General features: G+C 43.7%; 1 protein-coding gene across 12 annotated transcripts in view; it reads left to right on the forward strand.

Moving 5' to 3' along the window:
• Nucleotides 1-21,682, forward strand: part of birc6 (baculoviral IAP repeat containing 6) — a 105,772-nt gene that overhangs the window by 13,670 nt on the left and 70,420 nt on the right. For 4 of the 12 annotated variants that reach the window (XM_034608281.1, XM_034608291.1, XM_034608285.1 and 1 more), the window contains exons 6-41: nt 290-372; nt 495-720; nt 854-1,023; nt 1,762-1,820; nt 1,997-3,652; nt 4,545-4,694; nt 4,792-5,017; nt 6,438-6,598; nt 6,830-6,961; nt 7,780-7,911; nt 8,061-8,227; nt 9,296-9,429; nt 9,526-9,687; nt 9,797-9,928; nt 10,220-10,317; nt 10,425-10,572; nt 10,680-10,813; nt 12,549-12,695; nt 12,779-12,966; nt 13,117-13,428; nt 13,630-13,729; nt 13,882-14,096; nt 14,195-14,403; nt 14,786-15,138; nt 15,257-15,476; nt 16,146-16,282; nt 16,444-16,581; nt 17,267-17,394; nt 17,616-17,747; nt 18,103-18,318; nt 18,419-18,602; nt 19,113-19,316; nt 19,793-19,926; nt 20,996-21,149; nt 21,254-21,370; nt 21,462-21,622. In XM_034608281.1, the coding sequence (XP_034464172.1) occupies nt 290-372; nt 495-720; nt 854-1,023; nt 1,762-1,820; nt 1,997-3,652; nt 4,545-4,694; nt 4,792-5,017; nt 6,438-6,598; nt 6,830-6,961; nt 7,780-7,911; nt 8,061-8,227; nt 9,296-9,429; nt 9,526-9,687; nt 9,797-9,928; nt 10,220-10,317; nt 10,425-10,572; nt 10,680-10,813; nt 12,549-12,695; nt 12,779-12,966; nt 13,117-13,428; nt 13,630-13,729; nt 13,882-14,096; nt 14,195-14,403; nt 14,786-15,138; nt 15,257-15,476; nt 16,146-16,282; nt 16,444-16,581; nt 17,267-17,394; nt 17,616-17,747; nt 18,103-18,318; nt 18,419-18,602; nt 19,113-19,316; nt 19,793-19,926; nt 20,996-21,149; nt 21,254-21,370; nt 21,462-21,622 (7,419 nt within the window). Of the gene's footprint in view, nt 1-289; nt 373-494; nt 721-853; nt 1,024-1,761; nt 1,830-1,993; nt 3,653-4,544; nt 4,695-4,791; nt 5,018-6,437; nt 6,599-6,829; nt 6,962-7,779; nt 7,912-8,060; nt 8,228-9,295; nt 9,430-9,525; nt 9,688-9,796; nt 9,929-10,219; nt 10,318-10,424; nt 10,573-10,679; nt 10,814-12,548; nt 12,696-12,778; nt 12,967-13,116; nt 13,429-13,629; nt 13,730-13,881; nt 14,097-14,194; nt 14,404-14,785; nt 15,139-15,256; nt 15,477-16,145; nt 16,283-16,443; nt 16,582-17,266; nt 17,395-17,615; nt 17,748-18,102; nt 18,319-18,418; nt 18,603-19,112; nt 19,317-19,792; nt 19,927-20,995; nt 21,150-21,253; nt 21,371-21,461; nt 21,623-21,682 lie in introns of those variants that run through there. The other 8 variants (XM_034608286.1, XM_034608287.1, XM_034608288.1 and 5 more) reach the window with 7 other exon arrangements.

The following is a 21,682-nucleotide window of genomic DNA, read 5'->3' on the forward strand; positions in this document are numbered from 1 at the left end:
CCTGTAAGTTGCCATCTTCAAGTCTCTCCATACATGTTCTATGGATTTTATGTCTAGAATTTGACTGTTGGTTTTTATTTTTAAATATAAAAAAAAAACTTCTAAAAACTAGTTTTACCTTATCATTGTGGGTTATTGAGTGTGGACTGATTTGTAAAATTGGCTATTTCTTTTTTTGGTAAATCTCCAACTTTAAAGTATAGAGATTGAATTGCTCTGAATTTCAACTGAAGCCACTGTTGCTTTGTAAGTATTAAGAAGCTCTAATGATCCTGTTGTCTCTCCGCAGCCTGCCTCAACAGGGGACGACAGAGCCATGTGTTTCACCTGTAGTGTGTGTCTGGTCTGTTGGGAACCTACAGATGAGCCATGGTGAGTGCACGTCATTAACTACAGTATGCATTTATTTAGCTGCTAGAGCAAATGCAAAGCTACTGCCTGTTGTATGTTGGTCCACACATATCTGTAACTCAACATTTCTCCACTAAATCCAGGTCGGAACACGAGCGACATTCTCCCAATTGTCCGTTTGTAAAGGGCGAGCACACACAGAACGTCCCACTGTCAGTGACACTGGCAACCAGCCCCGCCCACTTTCCCAACGGCCACGACAGTTCTGACAAGATCGCCTGTTACGGCTTTGGCAGCTGCCCACAGTTCCTGGCTGCTGCTACCAAGAGGGGCAAGATGTGCATCTGGGATGTCTCCAAAATGATGAAGGTCAGATCATTAAACTGTGAACACATAAGAAAAGATCATCTGTCTTTTTCTTTGCATCCAGACATGAAGGTGTCAGACATTAAATGTTAGGAATGACCCCATATTAACGAGTGTGTGATTGTGTGATGAACAGGTGCATTTGAAGTTTGACATCAACCCGTACGACCCTGCCATTCTGAGGCAGCTGATCCTGTGTGGAGGCGAGCAAAGCCAGCAGACGCTGACAGAGTCTCGGAGACCAACTCTGGCCTGGCTAGAGGAGACCTCCTCCTGCTCTGACCTGCCAAAACTGGAGGGAGATAGGTGAGGCACCCACATTCACTATACACACATCAACAACTTGTGCAATTGTTATGATGGAAAATCCCCCCAAATGGAGTAATAGTAATAGTTATAGGGATGTCACGAAAAACCGTTACTTCGGTACCAAGTCTGCCAGTTTTCTAAAAACGTCATGGTACTTTTATATTTATAGAATCTTGGGACAATATTTCTACAGCTTAATATGCAAACATTTTATTTTTGTTTCACATAAAAATACTGATACTGAAAAATAAGATGTTTGGAGTATGAATTTATATTTAAAATAAATAAAATGGGATTGTAGATGAAACGTTTGCTACTCACTGATCTATCAGCTCTAACTCACTGATTTAATGAACTGTCACTCTCATGTGTCACTTCAGCAAGAGAAGTCCTCTGTATCTGGAATATCTCTTCTTTTATGAAGTAGTTCACAGTTGTTCAGAACATAGTGATTAAATCAAGAAAAAAAGCAAGAAACTAAAACGGCAGGAAACCAGTTACAGTTCATTCAAAAAAAAATTCATAGTGATGAGATATCATTTCTATTTACCTACAGAGTTAAAGAGTTAATAAATAGATCCTCAATTTTATGATCATGCCCTCGAATCGAATGCTCTTTAATCACACGCTAACGGCAAGAAACAGTTTGGACAACTGCAAAGAGAGTACTTTGTTTCATCACAGTTCTTAAATTTGGGTTGTGTCATGTTTTCTTAACCACATCTTCTCTTCTAGTGACGACCAGTTGGAGGATTCAGATAGTGATGAGCATTCCCGATCAGAGTCAATAACAGGTACTTGAATTTAAATTTTGTGTAATCTAATGCTTGGTGGTGCCCTTGTTATTAACTTGTTAATGATCCATATTTGTATTAATGGATTTAGTTTGCTTATTAGAATTGTATTTTCCATCACTCATACTGTGGTGTGAAAAGGAAAAATCTCAGCTCTTTCCTTTTTTCTGTTTCAGGTCAGCAGTCTCAGTGGGAGAGCATGGATGTTAGCCTAGGAGTGACAGCGCTGAGTGTGCTCCAGCAGCCGGAGAAGCTCCAGTGGGAGGTGGTTGCCAGTGTGCTGGAGGACACGGTCAAGGACCTGGAGGAGCTGGGTGCCAACCCCTCATTAAACCAAGTCAAGGCCCACAGCCAGGCCAAAGCAAAAGATAAGGCCCCCGACCACCACAACATTCCCCTCCCTTGCCTACTGGCCGGAGGTCTGCTCAGCTATCGCTCAGCATCCAGCACCCCAATGGCTGGGCCCCAACCCACAGCCCCATCAACAACACGCAGGACCACAGAACTAAGAACTCAGGGCCCTGAGCCCTTTCACTCTGGGCCTGTACAGGACCAAGGTCCCATGGAAATAGAGATCTGCAATCCCCAGACTGCAGCCCAGCAGCAGGGCCTCTCTAATCTAGCAGGTTCTCATCCTCCAAGCCCCTCTTCTCTGCAGGCTGTGCACAGGACTATACCCGTGCTGCTGCTGTACAGTATCAGAGAGGTGGATGACAAATCCTCAGGGCAGGTGTTCGCCCAAATGAACAACCTTATGAGCAAGGGGCTGCACGAGGATGGCTTCACTGTGCCACAGATCATAGAAATGGAGTTTGACACACACGAGCAGCTTCTTCTTCAGGATCCCCCAATCACCTACATTCAGCAGTTTGCTGATGCAGCAAATAATCTGGCAGGGTTAGATGGTCACGTGGACAAATGGAGCACACTGGCTGCGGCGAGTGTCTCTGCCCCACCTCGACCCGGAGCGCTGGTGCAGTGCTTGAGGCTGCCCAAACAGCTGGAAGATGAGAATCTTTATGTGGACTCAATAACACCCTGCTGGGATGGTGTGCACCTTCTAGTCGGCCTGCAGCCATGTGGCGCTGAATCTCTTAGCGCCACAAATCAAGTTGAGGCCCTCAACAATCTCAACCGCCTGCATTCTGCCCTTTGCAGTCAGCGCAAAGGAGATCCCCTACACCCAGTGGCCAATGGGGTGGAAGGCCACCACCCAGGAGACTCCCCACCTCAGACACCCCTCATTCTGCCCCCGGGTGATCAGCAGCAGCAGAGGTCCTCGAGTAGTGGAAGCGGAGGGGGCTACCTTGCACTCTACAAGCTCAACTACTCTACCCGTATTGTCACTTTGGATGATGAACCTGTGAAGGTGCAGCAGATCTGGGACCCTTGTGATGCAATCACCTCTCATATATTGCTACCTCCAGATTTGCTGGATGGCAGGGAGGATGACAGCGAAGAAGCTCCTGAGGAGGCTCTTCCCTCTGCTCCAAAAAAAGGCTTGTCTGGGTTTGGGAAGGCCCCGGCAGGTTCTGCTGGCTCTGGAACTGGGACTGCATGTGGAGCAGCCACAACCAGCAGCAGCGCTACTGTCACTAGTCCCTCCACCTCTGCCTCCAGTCCCAAAGACTGCAAGAGGTTAGAGGTGACAGGCCTGGGACACCTGGTGGTGACCACAAGGGCGGGATACATTATGATTCTGGACCTGTCCACGTTAGAGGTCCTGGCCAAGGTGGAGCCGCCTAAGAAGGAGGGGTCAGTTGAGGAGACAGACCCCTTTGTTTCAGTTACCTATTGCTCTGGGACCGATCGCCTTTGTGCCTGCACTAAAGGTGAGTGGGTTATTTCTGGACCTGTTTCCCTATAGAGAACAACACTGTTGACTACCGGGATGACAAGGTCGGGTTTAACTCATCCTGAATTTTGTTTTCATCCATATTTTTTTGTTTGATTGTATTTCCTGTTGTGTGTTCTGTTACCTCTCAGGTGTTCAGGAATAGTGAGGCCTTTTCGCTGACAAATGTTAGGATATTTTCTATTTATATGTAGGCCGTTACGATTCTTAAACTGAGACCAAACGTCCCCGGTTTTGTGTAGTGATTCCAGAGGACAGAACCATGACATATCTCGTGTGCGTGCGTGTGCGATGCATGGCTTCATACTGTATAGTACTGGTATTTTTTGGAGTACCTAGGACTTCTTTAAACAAGGTAATACATTAGTCATACCAGAAACCTCTCATAGGCTGTAGTTATAAAGTTAACATTAAGAACTTCAGGTGATGGGCAGTAGGCAGGCTGTCTCTCGTGCTCTCTCTCTCGCTCTCTCTCACACGCACACACTCGTTATGCTGGAGTGAACGTCACTCCAGCAAGATTTATATGATCTGGACAGAAACAAGAGTGTTTTTGACCTGAACAGATCTGTTAGTCTGTATGTAGTGATAGTGATAGCACCACCTACTGTCAAAATGAGGTAAGCCTTGTTTTACAACTTTAATTCGATTTACATAAAATGTTTACCATGTGGTCTGAACTTAGTGTGGACCATAATGCTTCATTAGTGGGCGTGGTTCGTCGTTGCGTGACGGACACAGGAAATGACGAAGTTATCCTTCCTGCGGTGTGCAAAGTGCATGTAACACTGTATCCCATGTTGTAGTGCTTCAGTGCCTCCAGGTAAATTATCTGTTGGTGTTCATTTTGTTTCTGCTCTCCTTTGAAGGTGGAGAACTTCATTTCCTTCAAATTGGAGGCGTGTGTGACGATGTAGATGATGGAGACATGTTTATTGATGGCCCCCTTTCTAAAGGGGCTGAAATGCTGCTTGAGGGGGCCAAGCCCTCCTCCAACCCATCTAGCCCAGGGATCACAGGTAGAACCGACACAAGACACTCACTCATTACTTTGTTGGCCTCTCTGTGATACTGTTGTGACGTTGAATCTGATGAGCCACTGATCTTTGTGTGCAGGAGTGGACCTCCTGGTGGACCAACCGCTGACCACGGAGAGCCTGATGTCATTGGTGGAGCTGACACGCTTTGAGACATTGACCCCCCGCTTCTCAGCCACAGTGCCGCCATGTTGGGTGGAGGTGCAGCAGGAGCAGCAGCAGCGACGCCACCCGCAGCACCTTCACCAGCAGCACCATGGAGATGCAGCCCAGCACACTCGCACCTGGAAGCTTCAGAGTGACAGGTATCTGTAACACTAAATTATCTGGATAGATGATTGACAAACAATGGAAAGTTATCTAAGGGCTAGTGTCTTACAATTCTTTACTTCAGAGGCCTGTTTGTCCGGAGGGGTGCAGAGTAAAGCTGTTTTCAGACATGACCTCCTGGCTACTGACTATACCCAGTTTTCCTTTCACACATGCACAAAACAGCGGGAGGTTATCTGCACGGACATGTTCACAACTGCATCAAATCCTCACGAGAGGTGGAGCAGACAGAGTCAGGAAGTGACGAAATATTAGTTTTCTTTATTTTATTTTATTTTTTGCGTGTTTTTTGCGTGCGAAGCATCATCAACCCCCTCACTCACTTGCGGTGCATCCAGCGGGAATCCCCTGCTTTTTTCACACGTCGACTCATCCTGGATTTCTACGTTCATTGTACTAGTAGCCTCAAACATAGTTTGCTTTCTTTTAGGGCTGGGCGAAAAAAACATATCGATAATTATCGCGATACAGCTTTTCCTCATCCCGTCCATGTTTTGATGGACAACACGAACAGCCAATAAGAATGAGCATAGAGCCGGGCCGCTACCAATCATGTGGATGGAATTGAGTTACACCAACATCAGGTTAGGTTGACGCGCACAGAGCCGAGGAGCAGCAGCACCACATGTGTTAATGTTGGGCTCCTGTACAGAGGTGAATGACTGTGTCGATGCAGTGACAGAACATTATCATGATTTCAGCTACGTTCATAGTTTTAGCGGGTTTTCACCGCTGAATCATTATCACACCGCCACTTCAGGACCGCGCCAGAATGAGACCCGTGATAGGCCTGGTCGCGTGTTACTCAAAGTGCAGTCAGCCAATCAGAGGAGGGGCTCAAGAGGCAGGTGAAAACAGCCTGTTCTGTCTGCAGCTCCAGAGAGAGGCAGAAGAGAGGACATGGAAATACACATTGCAGCAGTTTTTTCGACTTTAAACCACTGATATATCATCTTACGGGTACCAATACCTCAAATTATCTTTGACAAAAACACAGTTCCGTAGCTGGTCTGGAGGAATTATGCGTACATGAGGTTGAATTTAACAACATTTCTCAAGTCGCACAGTGTATGCTCAGCTTTACGCTCAGTGTACCTCAGTGACTAAATGTCCATTAATCTGCTAAGAAATCATTGAGCAAAGACACCGTGTACAGAGTGGGGTCCGAACGTCTGGTACCACTTTTGGGCCCCACTGTTACCATAGACTTGTGGAATTATCAATATGTATTTTCTTTGGCATCACAGAAATGCAGTGGCAATTGTCTTTACATCCATATCCAAACAGCAAATACCAGTAGTAAAATCTACATTGACAGTCGTCTTACTTTTGTGGGAAGGGAGGGGACCTTTATTTGAACATTTAAGCAGTTGGTGACCCATATTCTCTCTGCAGCTCCAGCTGGGACGAGCATGTGTTTGAGCTTGTGCTGCCGAAAGCCTGCATGGTGGGCCACGTGGACTTCAAATTTGTCCTGAATGCCAACATAGTCAACATTCCTCAGATCCAGATCACTTTACTGAAGAACAAGGCTCCTGGGCTGGGTAAAGTCAGCGGTGAGAATTTTTATTCAAACATTAATCTGAGATGGTAGATTGTTCTCTTCAATAACAGTGTTTTGAACAAGCATATGCATGGACTTTTAGTGATATGGTATCAAAAGATGTATTTTCTCTTTCCGCAAGTAGCTCAACTGAACTGAGATGTTGATGATACAGCTTCTTGCGGATTTTTTCTTCACAGGTAGAATTGCCTGTGTTTAACTGTTACTTTCATGTCTTTAACAGAGACAGCGGTGGACAGACAGATCTCCTTTCCCCTCTCTAGTGTCCTCCATGCCAATGGGGAGAAGAATGGCCAGCCTGTGCTGCATGACTTCACAGAGGACATCCAGTTCATGGACATAGAGGAGACATCAGGTTAACAATTAGTCTGTTTAGTTTTACATCTGTTTTATTTGAGTATTACAGTTTTTTTACTTTTTCTGAAAGACAGTTATCAACCCCTCAATTTGTCCAGCAAATAGCTGTTACCCAACCAAATATATCAAGTGTTGTTTAACCACCACTGCCTTTATCATTATTTAAGAAACTATGTCAAAATTAATCACATTTACTAAAAATGTCTTTCTATACATGTTTCTTTGTGAAGTTGTGTTACGTAATTTCAAGTCTGATCAGATGTCAGTGTGTGGCAGATATTCACTGCTCATGTGACAAATAAACAATGAGGGATGCGAGTTAGCATGGTATTGATTGGCTGCAGCAAACCAGCAGTATGACACTGTCCTGCCTTACAGCAAATAATTAGCCAGGTTCATCTTTTTCAACAGATTTTTTTTTTTCAGATCCTCCAGCGAAACAAACAGCCCAGTGTTTAGTGGGTCACATGATGTAAAATGCTGACCCTAGTATAAAGACTATATTTGAATCAGCAGTTTATTTTTTGGTGCTGCAAATCATGAATTTCTGCATACATAAAGGAGAACACAGCTGGATTTGATTCTCCCTAACAATCAATTTGTTATTGTGCATTCTTATTCATGGTCACTGGTTTTTCATTAGCTGTGTTCAATTAACAGACAAGGACTGCCCACTTGTCATTAACATTTTCTAATATTCAACCTTGATGTCTCACATTTCCTGCTCCATCTTTAAGAGGGCAGAAGGTTCCCAACACAGTTAAATGTGTGTATTATGTCCTATGTGTAAAGTAGAGCTTTGTATGTTTGTCGTAGGGTCCATGTTGTGTCCATTCCTAGAGGACCATAAGGAGGATATCCTGTGTGGTCCAGTGTGGTTGGCTAGTGGCCTGGACCTCTCTGGCCATGCAGGCATGCTCAGCCTCACCAGCCCCAAACTGGTCAAAGGTAATAACAGTCCTATCTATATGTTTGTGAGAAGTCACAGTCTGACGCTGACCTGACCACAGCTTTCTACTAAATAGTGTTAACAATCATCCATGGAATTGTAAGTGCATCAATGTTTCTCACTTGTCCTTTTCGTCCCTGCATTGTAGGCATGGCAGGAGGAAAGTACCGCTCCTTCCTGGTTCACATTAAAGCAGTGAGTGACAAGGGCATGGAAGAGAGTCCCCGGCCTTTGGTTAGAATGCCCAGTGCCAAACCCCAGGGCACTAAAGCGCACTCACTGTCCACACTGCTGCAACGGGCTCAGGCCTCCAAGGTACAAATTCAGTCTTGAGTTTTGTTAGAATATTTTTTCTCAATCAGGAAACAGATCAAATTTTTCAGAGGTAAAACTGTGCCAACTTGGTGTAATATGTGGTCCAGAATGAGGTGGCCTGTTTGGCTACCCATGGCTGCCAGAATCAAATTCAAGTCACTAATGGCTTACAATGCAACGTCTGTCGTCTGGGCTGCGCCCGTGGTCGTCCGAGGAACGTCGACAGCCCTGCAAGGCAGTAACAGTCCAGACTGTTCTTGTTTGTGGTTTCTTAAAAATTCTAGTTAGTCTGAGTAATACATTTGGTTTTTTGTCATATTTACTCTTTTGAAGTTATCAGCAGATTATTTGAAAAAAAGTTGCTAACAGTATAAGAATTTTAACTTTCATATATTTTATCCACCTTTTTTTAGGATAAAAGGACAAATAAGTCACAAAATGACAGTTTGTATGATTAATCATTTGGGTTTTTCTGTAAATTTGTTGGCCTTAGTCTTAGGTGTAGAGGACTGTGTCTCAATACAGTAAAACAACTCACTAGGTTAGACAGCTAACTTCTGCCCAACATACTTTATTCAAGTCCAGAGCCAATCCTCTACATAATATGCCAGTAGATGCTACAAATGGATCACATTTAAGTAGACCAACACTCAAAATACACAAACCTTTCATAAAATAAAGATTGCCCACTTTAGCTGGCAATGTAGTAATGTCCTATTAATTGAGATGCAAATATATTATGAAAGCCCACCGGCTTTAGTGGTTGTTCCAGGCTCTTTAAACCTTGGTGGTAAACCACCACACATTTCCACCAGTTTTCAGCCTGTAACTAAGGACCATTGTATTTAAGGATGTGTCATCAACCTGATGACATACTACCTGAACAATATGACATGCCCACTGATAGTGTCACGGTTCACACATCTGTGAACCACCTTATTTTTAGTTTAATGGCTCAGAATGGTGGAAAACTAGGTGTGTAAACTGAATCGGAACTGAATAAGTTACAGTGACACTATGGAGACATAATCATGTTTGTTAATCTGTTTGTTTTCGGTGTGTGTGTAGGACAAGGTTTCTGCAGTGAAGACGGAGACACAAACACCTTCTAAGAAAGTAGAAAACCTTCGAGGCTGTGACCTACTGCAAGAAGTTTCAGTTACAATCAGAAGGTTCAAAAAGACGTCAATACCAAAAGAGAGGTCAGATCACGCGACATCAGGTTTTGTAGTCTTTGCTGCACACACTGCAGCTGTTAACTTTAGACTTGACCTTCTTTGTTGTTCTGTGCTTTTCAGGGTCCAACGCTGTGCCATGCTGCAGTTCCCAGACTTCCATGAGAAGCTGCTGGATGCGCTGTGTCTGCGGTCAGAGGGCAGCCCGGCCACTGAGCATGCTCAAAGCCTCATCCTGGACATCCTGTGCTGGCTGGCTGGGGTTTTCACCAACGGACCTTGCAGGTAGGACTTTAGATGGAGCACATAGCAAGTAAGCCAGTATCATCCAGGATATCTATGTGACTTTGACTTTGTACTTAGACAAGTAATATGTCTTGTTTCTTCTTTTTAGCTTAAGAGAGGGAAAGGAGGGGCTTCTGGCAAAAACCCGGACACGGCTAACGGATATTGTACGGGTGTGTTTCTTCGAGGCTGGCCGGAGCATAGCCCACAAATGTGCTCGCTTTCTTGCCCTTTGTATAAGGCAAGTAACATTGTTGTTTTTAGGTCTTTACCAACTCCAGGAACTCCCATAACCTGAATCTCAAAGAAACTGAAAGGTTATTTTCCATTTAAATTATACAGTAAACCTCTGAAAAGAAGAGACCATATGGTGACACTAGTGAAAATGTTTTGCACTTCAGTGGTTATACCTTAATGTCTGGGTAGTTAAGTTCCTGTAATGGAGCAAGCCTATCTGTTGAAGCAGTTTCTTGATAACGTTTGGCTTTATGTGGAGATAATATTGAAAATGTTGTTTTATTTCTTGCTGTAGCAATGGGAAAGGAGACCCAGGTCAACAAGGCTTTGGTGTGAGTCTTCTAAAGTCTCTGCTTGATAATATGCCTTACCTGCCTGCAGCAGCAACAGGTGGTAAGTAACTAAACAGCAATACAGAATGACCCACAGCTCCTATCCCCTGTTTCTCCTCCATGGCTTCAGTTTAAATGTTCTGACCTGTCCCTCCTGTCTGCTTTCAGGCTCAGTGTTCTGGTACTTTGTGTTACTGAACTATGTAAAGGAGGAGGACCTGGCCGGCTGCAGCACTACCTGCGCCTCTCTGCTCACTGCCATCTCTCGACAGCTGCAGGACCGCCTCACTCCACTGGAGGCACTGCTGCAGACAAGGTACCTATTCAATGATTCTCGTCCTGAGTGACATGCATGTTCTCCTAATAAGGCAATTTTCCCAATTACAAGCCTCTCCTCTCACCCCACTCTCTATATCCCCCCAGGTATGGCTTGTACAGCTCTCCTTTTGACCCGGTGCTCTTTGACCTGGAGGTCAGTGGTTCCTCCTGTAAGAATGCCTTCAACAGCAGCATCGGCGTCCAATCAGATGAGATCGACCTCTCTGACATCCTTTCAGGTATCCAGTTAGTGACAAAATGCTACAGGCATTTTATTTGAGTTTTTTCAAACATGCGCACTCTGGAGTGAAGATGCATCAGACAGTCACTGAGTGTGAAGGATCTAATGCTAAATATTATATAACTTTATGTTTATTGTAACTGAACAACAAATCTCTCTCCTCCATCTCTGATGTCCAGGCTGGGTTAAGTCAGTTCTTATCCCGACTTGTGTCTTTCAGTCACTATTGTACTGCAACCTGAGCTCATCTACACACTTAATTCCTCACTGAAGTAACGTGACTGCTGCTAATGGCACACACACACTCTTCTATGGCTGTAGGAACATTCTGCTTCTTCTCTCACATCCCGGGAGAGACTCCTTTCTCATAACAAAGTTAGCCTGAGTCTCGTTTACACAGATGCATTTAGGCTGTTATGTTATTGAATGAAGCACTGAAAACAAGGCAATGGTCACTGAAAAATATCCAGCCTATACTCAATCGTGAAATTATTAAGTGTTTGTTCCCCTCCATAGATCAGGGTAACATGGATTAGGGACGAAAGAAAGAACTCAGGGAGGGAGAGATAAAAATAGAAAAGAGAGGAGGAAGGGAAAGGGCAGAAGAAATAAAGAAAAGCGAGACTGAATTTTTAAAAAGTCTGTTCCCAGACAAGACCCAGATTGAAGATTCAACCATTGTTGCCACATACTTCAAATGGTTGGTACTTTTCAAATACCAAATCACTGTGTAAAATATATGAATAAAAGACACAAATGAAACAATTCCTCAATTACTACTCTTCTAAACTTCCAGGTTTGTTAACGTGGGATTAATCTGACTGTTAATTAATATGCAGTACTTTGGCAATCTAGTTAATGTTTTTACTTGACCTTTTTTTTTAGACCAAAAGTTTTAAGTGGTTGTATCTTCATTCCACCTCGCTGGCATGCTATCTACATCACATATTGTGGCAACTCAGCATGATTTAGCTCTTTACTCCCTCCCACTGGTATATTAATGACACTTTAGATCTGTGAGGGCTCTACTGATGAGCACTGTATAGTCAGAATTCAACTCTTGGTCAAATTCATACGGGTGTACTTTCTATAACCTTTATATTGTCCAGTCCAAGTCTAGAATTGGCCATGTTATGCACATCTTTCACAGCAGATAAGGTTAGATGCACTGATCTGGGGCCTCATTTATAAAACGGTGCGTAGGATTCATACTAAAAGTGTACATGCGCACGAAAGCTTGAAAAATGGCGTACGCCAAAAAATTATTGGATTTATAAAACCGTGCGCATGCACACTTGAACGCAATGTTCACTTTATAAATCACAGTCCACCTAGAAATGTTCGTAGATCTGCCTCAAAGTCCGCCCTGTACACGCCCACATTCAACCATAAATGGTCAATGCAAGGCATCTATGAATATTAAATTATCCTGCTGACCAATGGGCTTCCACGGTGAATCATGGCGTCAAACAATGAGAAGAGGAAGCAAAACCTTCTGACACTGACATCGAGGTGTTTGTTAGTGAGGTGGAGGTAAAGAGAGATTATTTGGTGGCCACAGCAGTGATGTCATTAATAAAGAAACCACACTGATACACTGCTGCTGATGATACAGTGAGTGAGAGTGAGGACGATAGAACAGTGCAAAAATCTAATTCGACAGAAGCTCCATTCTGTAGCTTTAAATGAGACACTCAGATGTTTATGTGAATGTTTGTTTCTGTGTCTTGCAGGAAATGGGAAAGTGAGCAGCTGTGCAGCAGCAGAGGGCAGCTTCACAGCGTTAACAGGACTCCTGGAGGTGGAGCCTTTGCACTTTACTTGTATTTCCACCAGTGATGGCACACGTGTGGAACGAGATGACGCAAGCATGTTTACTGGTAAACATCTTTCATTGAGGTCATTTTTGGCTCAAGTTTCACTGTATGACCTGGTCATTGAACCTGTAACTCTTAACCCCCAGTGAGTACGTTCGGCGTGACCCCGGCAGTGGGCGGCCTGTCGACTGGAACAGTCGGTGAAGCATCGACAGCTCTAAGCTCTGCTGCCCAAGTGGCACTCCAGTCGCTGTCGCACGCCATGGTGTCGGCAGAGCAGCAGCTGCAAGTCCTGCAAGAGAAACAGCAGCAGCTGCTGAAGCTGCAGCAGCAGGTGAAAGACTGAGTTGATGTTACAGATTCATTTTACACTGCAGAAAGCTCTTTTGTTTTTATTGTTGACATTTTTCTCACAAGAACCACGCACTGAGTTACCCATTGTTTCAGTGTATTGTGTCTAACTCTTTGTCTGTGCTGAAAACAGAAGGCCAAGCTGGAGGCCAAGCTGCATCAGACCACCTCTGCAGCCGCTGCTGCCGCCTCTGGTGTGGGACCAATCCACAACTCTGTGCCTTCCAACCCCTCCTCCACTCCAGGCTTCTTTATTCATCCCTCTGATGTCATCCCCCCGACACCTAAAACCACACCTCTCTTCATGACCCCTCCTCTCACGCCGCCCAACGAGGCGGTGTCAGCAGCCTTCAGTGCTGAGCTGGCTCACCTGTTCCCAGGCTCCATGATGGACCCAGGGCCTGTCAACCTGGCTGCACACAAGAACACACAGAAAGCCAAGCCGGTTAGTAACATGCATCATGAAGCTTGGTTACTTAATGATAGCTCTTATCTAACTCTGGAGGAATAGTGTACAGTGTACCAGAATAAGTCAGTAACTGCCATATACATCCATTTCACCACCAAGTTTTTCTTGGCAATAAACAGCAAAAATGTTTCAAGTTTCTTCTTTAGAATGATAACCATGATTTTCTCTTTGCTGCAGAGCCCCATTGGCAGTGGTCTCGCTTTGGCCATTTCCCAGGCATCTCACTTCTTGCAGCCTCCTCCACACCAGTCCATCATCATAGAGCGGATGCACTCTGGTATGTCAAGTCGCAATATTTCATATAAACCAACCTAGTTTTAATCATGTTTTACTTTGAAATCACATTGTTATATACCGGCCTCACACCACCATAGCATCAGTTCTCTAAAATGGAACATTTTAGAAAATGTCTGCTCTCATTTCTCCCAGGAGCTCGTCGCTTTGTCACACTGGACTTCGGTCGTCCGGTCTTGCTGACTGACGTCCTGATCCCAACTTGTGGCGACCTGGCCTCGCTGTCTATAGACATCTGGACGCTGGGTGAGGAAGTGGATGGCCGCAGGCTGGTCGTGGCCACTGACATCAGCACACACTCTCTCATTCTACACGACCTGCTGCCACCCCCTGTCTGCAGGTTCATGAAGGTCAGTGAGACAGATGGTTGACATAATGTTGTGAGTCTTTTGTTCTGTTGTTAAGTTACTATAATTATATATCCTTGTTTGCTTTCTTTAACCATCAGATCACTGTGATCGGTCGCTACGGCAGCACCAACGCGCGGGCAAAGATCCCACTGGGTTTCTACTACGGCCACACGTACATCCTGCCTTGGGAGAGCGAGCTTAAGTTGATGCATGATCCTCTCCGGGGAGAGAGCGAGGCGGCTAGTCAGCCAGATGTAGATCAGCATTTGACCATGATGGTGGCGCTGCAGGAGGACATCCAGTGCAGGTAAGATGTGGATTCATCAACTCCAGCACTAAACACACATTCCAGCTGCATCCCCAGTTTGTTGTGTTAAATGACCCTAAATCTGTTCACTCGAATAGTGAAACAATAAATGTCATCATATGAGGCATCTTTACTTAGGATACTAAATTCTACAGCACCATGAGTGTATGAACTCTGAATATGTTTTACTTATAGCTGCACTTACATGCATTTGTAAGTTCACTAAAGCCATTGTCTATAATGTTTTGATCCCAACCAAACATCAAAACCAACATTGTTAGTCAATGTGATGTACATGATGTACATGATGTACATGATGTACATTAAAACTGTGAGAAAAGGGACTTAAATTTCCATGCGCTCTCCTGTTCTTGTTTACCAGGTACAATCTGGCCTGCCATCGACTGGAGACCCTCCTGCAGAACATCGACCTGCCGCCTCTCAACAGTGCTAACAACGCCCAGTACTTTTTACGAAAACCGGACAAGGTGGTGGAGGAGGACCAGCGTGTTTTCTCAGCCTACCAGGACTGCATCCAGCTGCAGCTGCAACTCAACCTGGCTCACCACGCTGTCCAACGACTGCGTGTGTCACTGGGCGCCAGCCGCAAGTCACTCCCCACAGCTGGTGGTGTGGAGGCCCAGGAGCTGGTTCATAACTCCTCCACAGAGCAGCTGAGGACGATCATCCGCTATCTGCTGGACACACTGCTGAGCCTGCTGCACTCTAACAACGGTTAGTAGGAGGCAGGATATAGCTGGCTCTGCTGGCCCGTGAAATGTTTGCTTGCCTTTTCATGGACAGCATCATGAATAACACCATCGATTCATTCTTTCACGTCTGTATGTTTCAGGCCACTCTGTGCCCTCGGTGCTCCAGAGTACCTTTCATGCCCAGGCCTGTGAGGAGCTCTTCAAGCACCTTTGCATCAGTGGAACCCCCAAAATTCGCCTTCACGCCGGCCTGTTGTTGGTGCAGCTCTGTGGAGGCGAGCGCTGGTGGGGCCAGTTCCTCTCAAACGTACTGCAGGAGCTCTACAACTCTGAGCAACTGCTCATCTTCCCCCAGGACAGGTAGGGGACAATCATTTCCATCTTAGTTTCAACATTATTATTTATTGGCTACTGTATTAGGTGGTGGTAGAAGAGATAGGACAGGGACGAGGGAGTCAGATGCACCAAAGGTCTCTGGTAGCATTTTAACATCTTGATCGCTAAGCGCCAATTTTTTTAAACTTGGTGTTATTTTCATCAACAGCCATTCAATATATTACATCCTTTAAGTACGCTTATGTATTATTGTTGTTACTTGCAGCTTCAAATGTGTATCCATGCAGAAGAGATTCAAAGAAGGTGATGTATGCTTGCACTGGACATGAGGCTCTGTTGTCTTAAGACCACAGTCAGGTTGGCTGTGCGTTAAACTGAAGCTGCGTTCAGATCCACATTAAATAGGGAGTACTCCCTACTAGAATTGTCTCTTCAGTGTTGCCTGTTGCAGCATAATAAGTAGTTTGTCTCCATAAAAAGAAGAAACAAAGGTTTGCAGAAGAGTAATATTGCATCAAAGTGCAGCTCTCTCTCAGTATTTTCTGACCCAGGGCACAAGCTGTTGTTTTTTTGGAAGCCCAACATCTCTGTCACAGCTGGGTTTCACCTTAAATGCTGAAATTACAATGTCAATGTGAAGCTTGACGCACATACAGCACTAACTGCAGTTTTTCCCATCTCTCTCCATCTCAGGGTGTTCATGCTCTTGTCCTGCATTGGCCAAAGATCTCTGAGTAACAGCGGTGTGTTGGAGGGCCTCTTGAACCTCTTGGACAACCTGCTGTCTCCCCTGCAGCAGCCACAACTGGCATCTCTGCGGAGGACTGAAGGTAAGCAAACCCTCCCTGTGGTATGTCAGACACCTAAAGCTGGTAGACGTAACACCTTACGAGGACAGAGTCATATGTCTTTGTATATGTGCACATTTACATTGATTCATGTGGCAGATTATTCATTGGACAAAGGAAGTACAAGTGTGTGTGTTTTCTAGGTGTTTTAGATATCCCGATGATCAGCTGGGTGGTGATGCTGGTTTCAAGACTGTTGGACTATGTAGCCAGTATAGAAGACGAGGCCTCAGGTGGAAAGAAGCACCTTGGTGGAAAAGAGCGGGAGAGAACATTTACAGGTAAATGAATTGAGTTTCGGAGGATTTTATTCCACTTCAAAAGATTTAGTTTATTTAAAGTATTGAAAAGATTACAAGAATGGCTAATAACTTCTCAATCTACCTACTAATTCCACAAATATCTGTCTCCATATCTCACGACTTGTTCATCTCAGCGGCTATGCACTTGGCATCTGTATTGGCCCAAGAAAGTGCAGTGCTGAACTTTGCGTGCTATGTAAATATCAAAATGGCCGCCAGATCATTTTGATGATTATTTTTATTTCCCCATATCAGACTGACACAGACGGATGCATATCTTCATCATGGCAACAACATTCAAAGAATTACTTCCTGTTTTGGCAATTTGTCTTCAAACTAAAAGCACGATGTTTGCTTTGTTGCTGCAATGCTTTATATCGAGCTGAATTATAGAGCTTTTATTTAAAAATATTGTGAACTTGCGTCTGAAGGTTGTATTGATTGCTTGACAGACCTCTAAAATAGCCGACATGTAATGTATGAAAAATAACAGAAGTTTTGTGTGGCCCTCTTCTCTTGATCACTGATCAATCACTTAACTTTAATATCTATGGAAAGACTTGGATGCAGTAAACTTCATATGATTTCAGTTCTTACTTTTCAACACAGTGTAGTGTTTTCCAGTGTCTGTGAACTGATGTGTTGTTGTTGGTCTGACCTTCAGGTATTCAGTGGAGCTTCATCAATAACAGCCTCCAGTCTCAGAACTCCAGCAGGTCGGCTAAAAGCGGCAGCAGTCTCGACAGACTCTACTCCCGCAAGATCCGTAAGCAGCTTGTCCACCACAAGCAGGTAAATGTGTCTCATTCCAGCACCGGCAACCCATCAAACTTTTAGTATAACAGCCATATACAGAGTAATATGTGAAAATGTGTATAAAAGTTTATAAAATGTTTATTCTGATTTTCTGTTTGTTTGACATTTGCCCCTCTCACGTTGTTGCTGCAGTGCAGAGGGGTTGTCTATGAAAGGCTTTTGCTGTTCTTTTATTTATCATGCCCTTTTTATTGTAGCAGTTAAATCTATTGAAAGCAAAACAGAAAGCTTTGGTGGAGCAAATCGAGAAGGAGAAGATCCAGAGCAACAAAGGCTCCTCGTACAAACTGCTGGTGGAACAGGCCAAGCTCAAACAAGCTACATCTAAGGTGAGCAGCTCATCACACACTGCTGCACAGAGCTCAGTCTGCAGTGCCACCATGTTCTCACCTCCGGAGTCACTGTGGGGCAGCGTATGTTTTACAGAGCATTGCCGCTATGTTCTGTGAAGTGCACGCAGACTGTATTTTAATATTAAAATAGACAATCATGCTAGACAGTCTTCCATTTGATTCTCAAAAACTGTAGTTTTGGTCAATGCTTTGCTCTGTTATGGTGGGATTTTACCAGTCAGGTAATAAAGTTAAGAAGTTATGTGAGTCTTGATGCAGTTTGCCCGTGAAGTCCATCACTTGTCAATATATTATATAAACAATGGATTCTTATCCTCCCTCCTTCTTGCAGCACTTTAAAGACCTGATACGTCTGCGGCGGACGGCTGAATGGCCCCGCTCCACATTGGACACAGAGTCCCCAACAGCCAAAGAAGCCCCAGAAGTCGAACCTCTGCCCTTCACACTGTCCCATGAACGCTGCATCTCTGTGGTTCAGAAGCTGGCCCTCTTCCTCCTCTCAATGGACTTCACCTGTCACGCTGACCTGCTGCTCTTTGTCTGCAAGGTAATCATCTGACACCTCTACATGGGCTTGTTAAATGCATGAATCTGTAAATACTGTAGATACCTATAATCATAAATAAATTATTTTCTTACCCGCTCAGGTCCTAGCTAGGATAGCCAACGCCACAAGACCCACAATCCACCTGTGTGAGGTTGTGTCTGAGCATCAGCTGGAGCGCCTGCTGCTCCTGCTTGTTGGGACAGATTTCAACCGGGGGGACATCTCCTGGGGGGGAGCATGGGCACAATATTCCCTCACGTGCATGCTTCAGGACATCCTGGCAGGTGTGTTAAGTTCAACATATTGATGGGAAAATGTTTCCACGGTTAGAAAATATCGCCGTATCTTGACCTAAAGCTTATATAGATCAAAAATCATTCATGACCATATGGCACAATGATGTCACCATAACATCACTATCAAGTCAGAAAATTACGTCATAACGTAGTAATACATTAACTTGGAACCAACAACATTAGAGATATAATCTAAAACTTATTTAGATTTACCAATCACACCATCATATGGTACAAATTACTTAATGATGTCATTTTGAAATGTTAATATAACAAACAGGGAGTGTGCACGGTGTGCATTGACCCTCCAATGGATTTCATTGACATTGTGTTACATAATTTAATGTTTTTTAGTGATTTAACATCTGTGGATACACACACAGACACACTAACTTCACTTGAATGTAAAATTGGTCTTAGACTGTTGAACCCCATTCTATACATAGTATGTATATGTATTCAACAGAAAATTGTGTCTCAATTTTGTCGGCTCCTCAGGTGAGCTGCTGTCTCCAGGATGTCTGGACATCATGGATGAGGTGGGGGTGGGTGAGGAGGCTGGGGCTTCCTCCTCCTCGCTGGGGGCTGATTCGGATGACTCCCTGCCTCAGCCGGCACCCATCCCCCTGGTAGAGAGCATAGATGAGGCCCTGGTACCTGATATCATCGCAGGTACTAGCGCAACCTCCTCACTGTTCCAAAGTGCGTGGGTAGCCCTGTCCGTTCTCCACACTTCCCACAACACCACACACACGATGTTGATATGAACCAACTCTTTTTAAAATATTTTTGTGGTTAAACTTTCTCCTGTTTTTATCATAGCTGTATGTTCTGCCTTTTAGAGTAACAGATCAAATTTGCAGGTTCAGAGGCATTTTAGGAAATGTGTTATGTGAAGTAATGTTATCTGTCTTTTGCATTATATGTGTGTGTCGTTGGCATTTAACTGGCAAATCCTGGATGCTTGCTTATAGTAGTGATTTTTCGCCACACTGTTATTACAGAAACATTTGATTCTTACTGTGTCATGTGCCTCCAGTACAGGAGTGTAAGAGCTAATTGCTTGATCGGCATTAAAATTGCCCAGTGAAGTGCAGGAGCAAAGAAATGCTTTCTTGCTTGTATATTTTTCTAGTGTGCTTGCTTGGCAATATTAAAGCTGTTTTCATTATCCAAAGGTGCTCCACCTCTGTCATCTTTGGAAAAAGATAAAGACATAGACTTTGACTTGCTACAAGACCTGATGGATGTTGATATTGATCCTTTAGATATTGATTTGGAAAAAGATCCACTCGCTGCCAAAGTGTTTAAGGTATGTGGACATTAATATTCTTGTTCTTCCTTGTATTTGTCACTACCTTCTTCAAAGTTTGGTATTACTGTATTGATTGATCAACATGCCATTCATCGATATAATAGAGAATAATGAAACAAATTTATAATTTCACAATTTCACAACATAGATGTATGTTCACAAGAAAAATGAACTTGTAGGGAAGCGGAGTATTTTTAAGATGAAGTTGATTTTTGAAGATAATGTTTTAATGTTATGAGATAACATAATTATATCCAAAAAAAAAACATAGTTTTAATTTACTGATAAAATATTTTCAATTACACGTATATATTATAGTAAACATAGCAAACAAACTACAAATGTCAGCTTGTGTGTCAAATTAATGTAGATGTTGTCAGGATATGGTAGTGTATTGTGGAAATATTACAATTCACTGTGCTATTAAATTTATAACATACATTTTATTATTTAAGTGAGTTTTTCCTCAGAAAATTACAGATTTATCTCATAACATAAGTTTCTGAAAATATTAACACTTACCTGTTGTGTTAAGTGTTTATTTTCTTGACAGTTGAGCTAATGTCCGTTAACTAAAAGAGCCAAAGGTTTTATGAAAACTTTTTTTATTTTTATTTTTTTATATCATTACCTTAAATTGTAGTTACTAGTTACAGATGAATTTGAAAAGTAAATAGTGCTGCAGGCCTCTCTTCATGTAATGTCAAACTCACCTTAATGGTCAGAATGACCGATCACTTTCAGATTTTAGAGGAAATGATTTATTTGAACTGTTTAGAAAGCTGATGTTCTGTGATGTGTTTTTATCTCGGGCCGCTCAGTTTGATAGTAAAATCCTAATTTAATAAATAAATTAAAAATCTAATAAATTTGACAGTTACTGACTTTTGAGGTGAAAGTCTCCATTTTCTCCAGGCTCTTAATGAATTTATGTAATCATCAATTGTTGCTTAAACTGATACACCTTTTACTTTCGGTTGGAGATATGAAAGCAAATGTAGAAAATGCTCTGCTTACAGTACCTGTACTCATCTTTCCAATCACCTTCTCTCATGTCTCTTCTCAGCCTATAAGCAGCACCTGGTATGACTACTGGGGCGCTGATTATGGCACATATGGGTACAACCCTTACATTGGAGGTGTTGGTATCCCTGTGGCCAAACCTCCAGTAGCTGCTGAAAAGCCCGGCTCACAGAGTCTGTCAGTCTCCGTGTCACAGGGTAAGTGATTGCTGAAGATGGAGTATTTCTCTTGCCAGCCTTTACCTTCTTAAGTTCATATTTTAGTGTCTTTCCATCTAAGCTTGAACATCTGTGTGTTACAGCTCTGGATGCCCGCTTAGAAGTGGGCCTTGAGCAGCAGGCTGAACTGATGCTCAAAATGATGGCAACTCTGCAGGCTGACTCCATTCTACAAGCGCTCACCTCAAGCTCATCGACAGGTAACACACCAAACCAAGCTGGAAAGTCTCAGTGCTCGTCTTCGAGTGCTTGTGTCATGGCTGTAAGTTTCTTCTGCCGTCTGACTTTCAGTGAGCCAGACCTCCAATGGCACTGATGACTCCTTGCTGAGGGCTCTCCATGGAGGAGGCTCTCCTCCAGGGAGCAGCCTCATGGTCCAGTCCTCGTCCATTCCCATGCTGAGTGCCTGCTTTAACAAGCTCTTCTCCATGCTGCAGGTCCACCACGTACAGGTCAGGACATGCCCTGTTTGGACCCACTAAATGGAATTATAATAATGACACATTGTGTTA

The sequence above is a fragment of the Hippoglossus hippoglossus genome, chromosome 15, assembly GCF_009819705.1.
Source record: "Hippoglossus hippoglossus isolate fHipHip1 chromosome 15, fHipHip1.pri, whole genome shotgun sequence".
Lineage (NCBI taxonomy): Eukaryota > Metazoa > Chordata > Actinopteri > Pleuronectiformes > Pleuronectidae > Hippoglossus > Hippoglossus hippoglossus.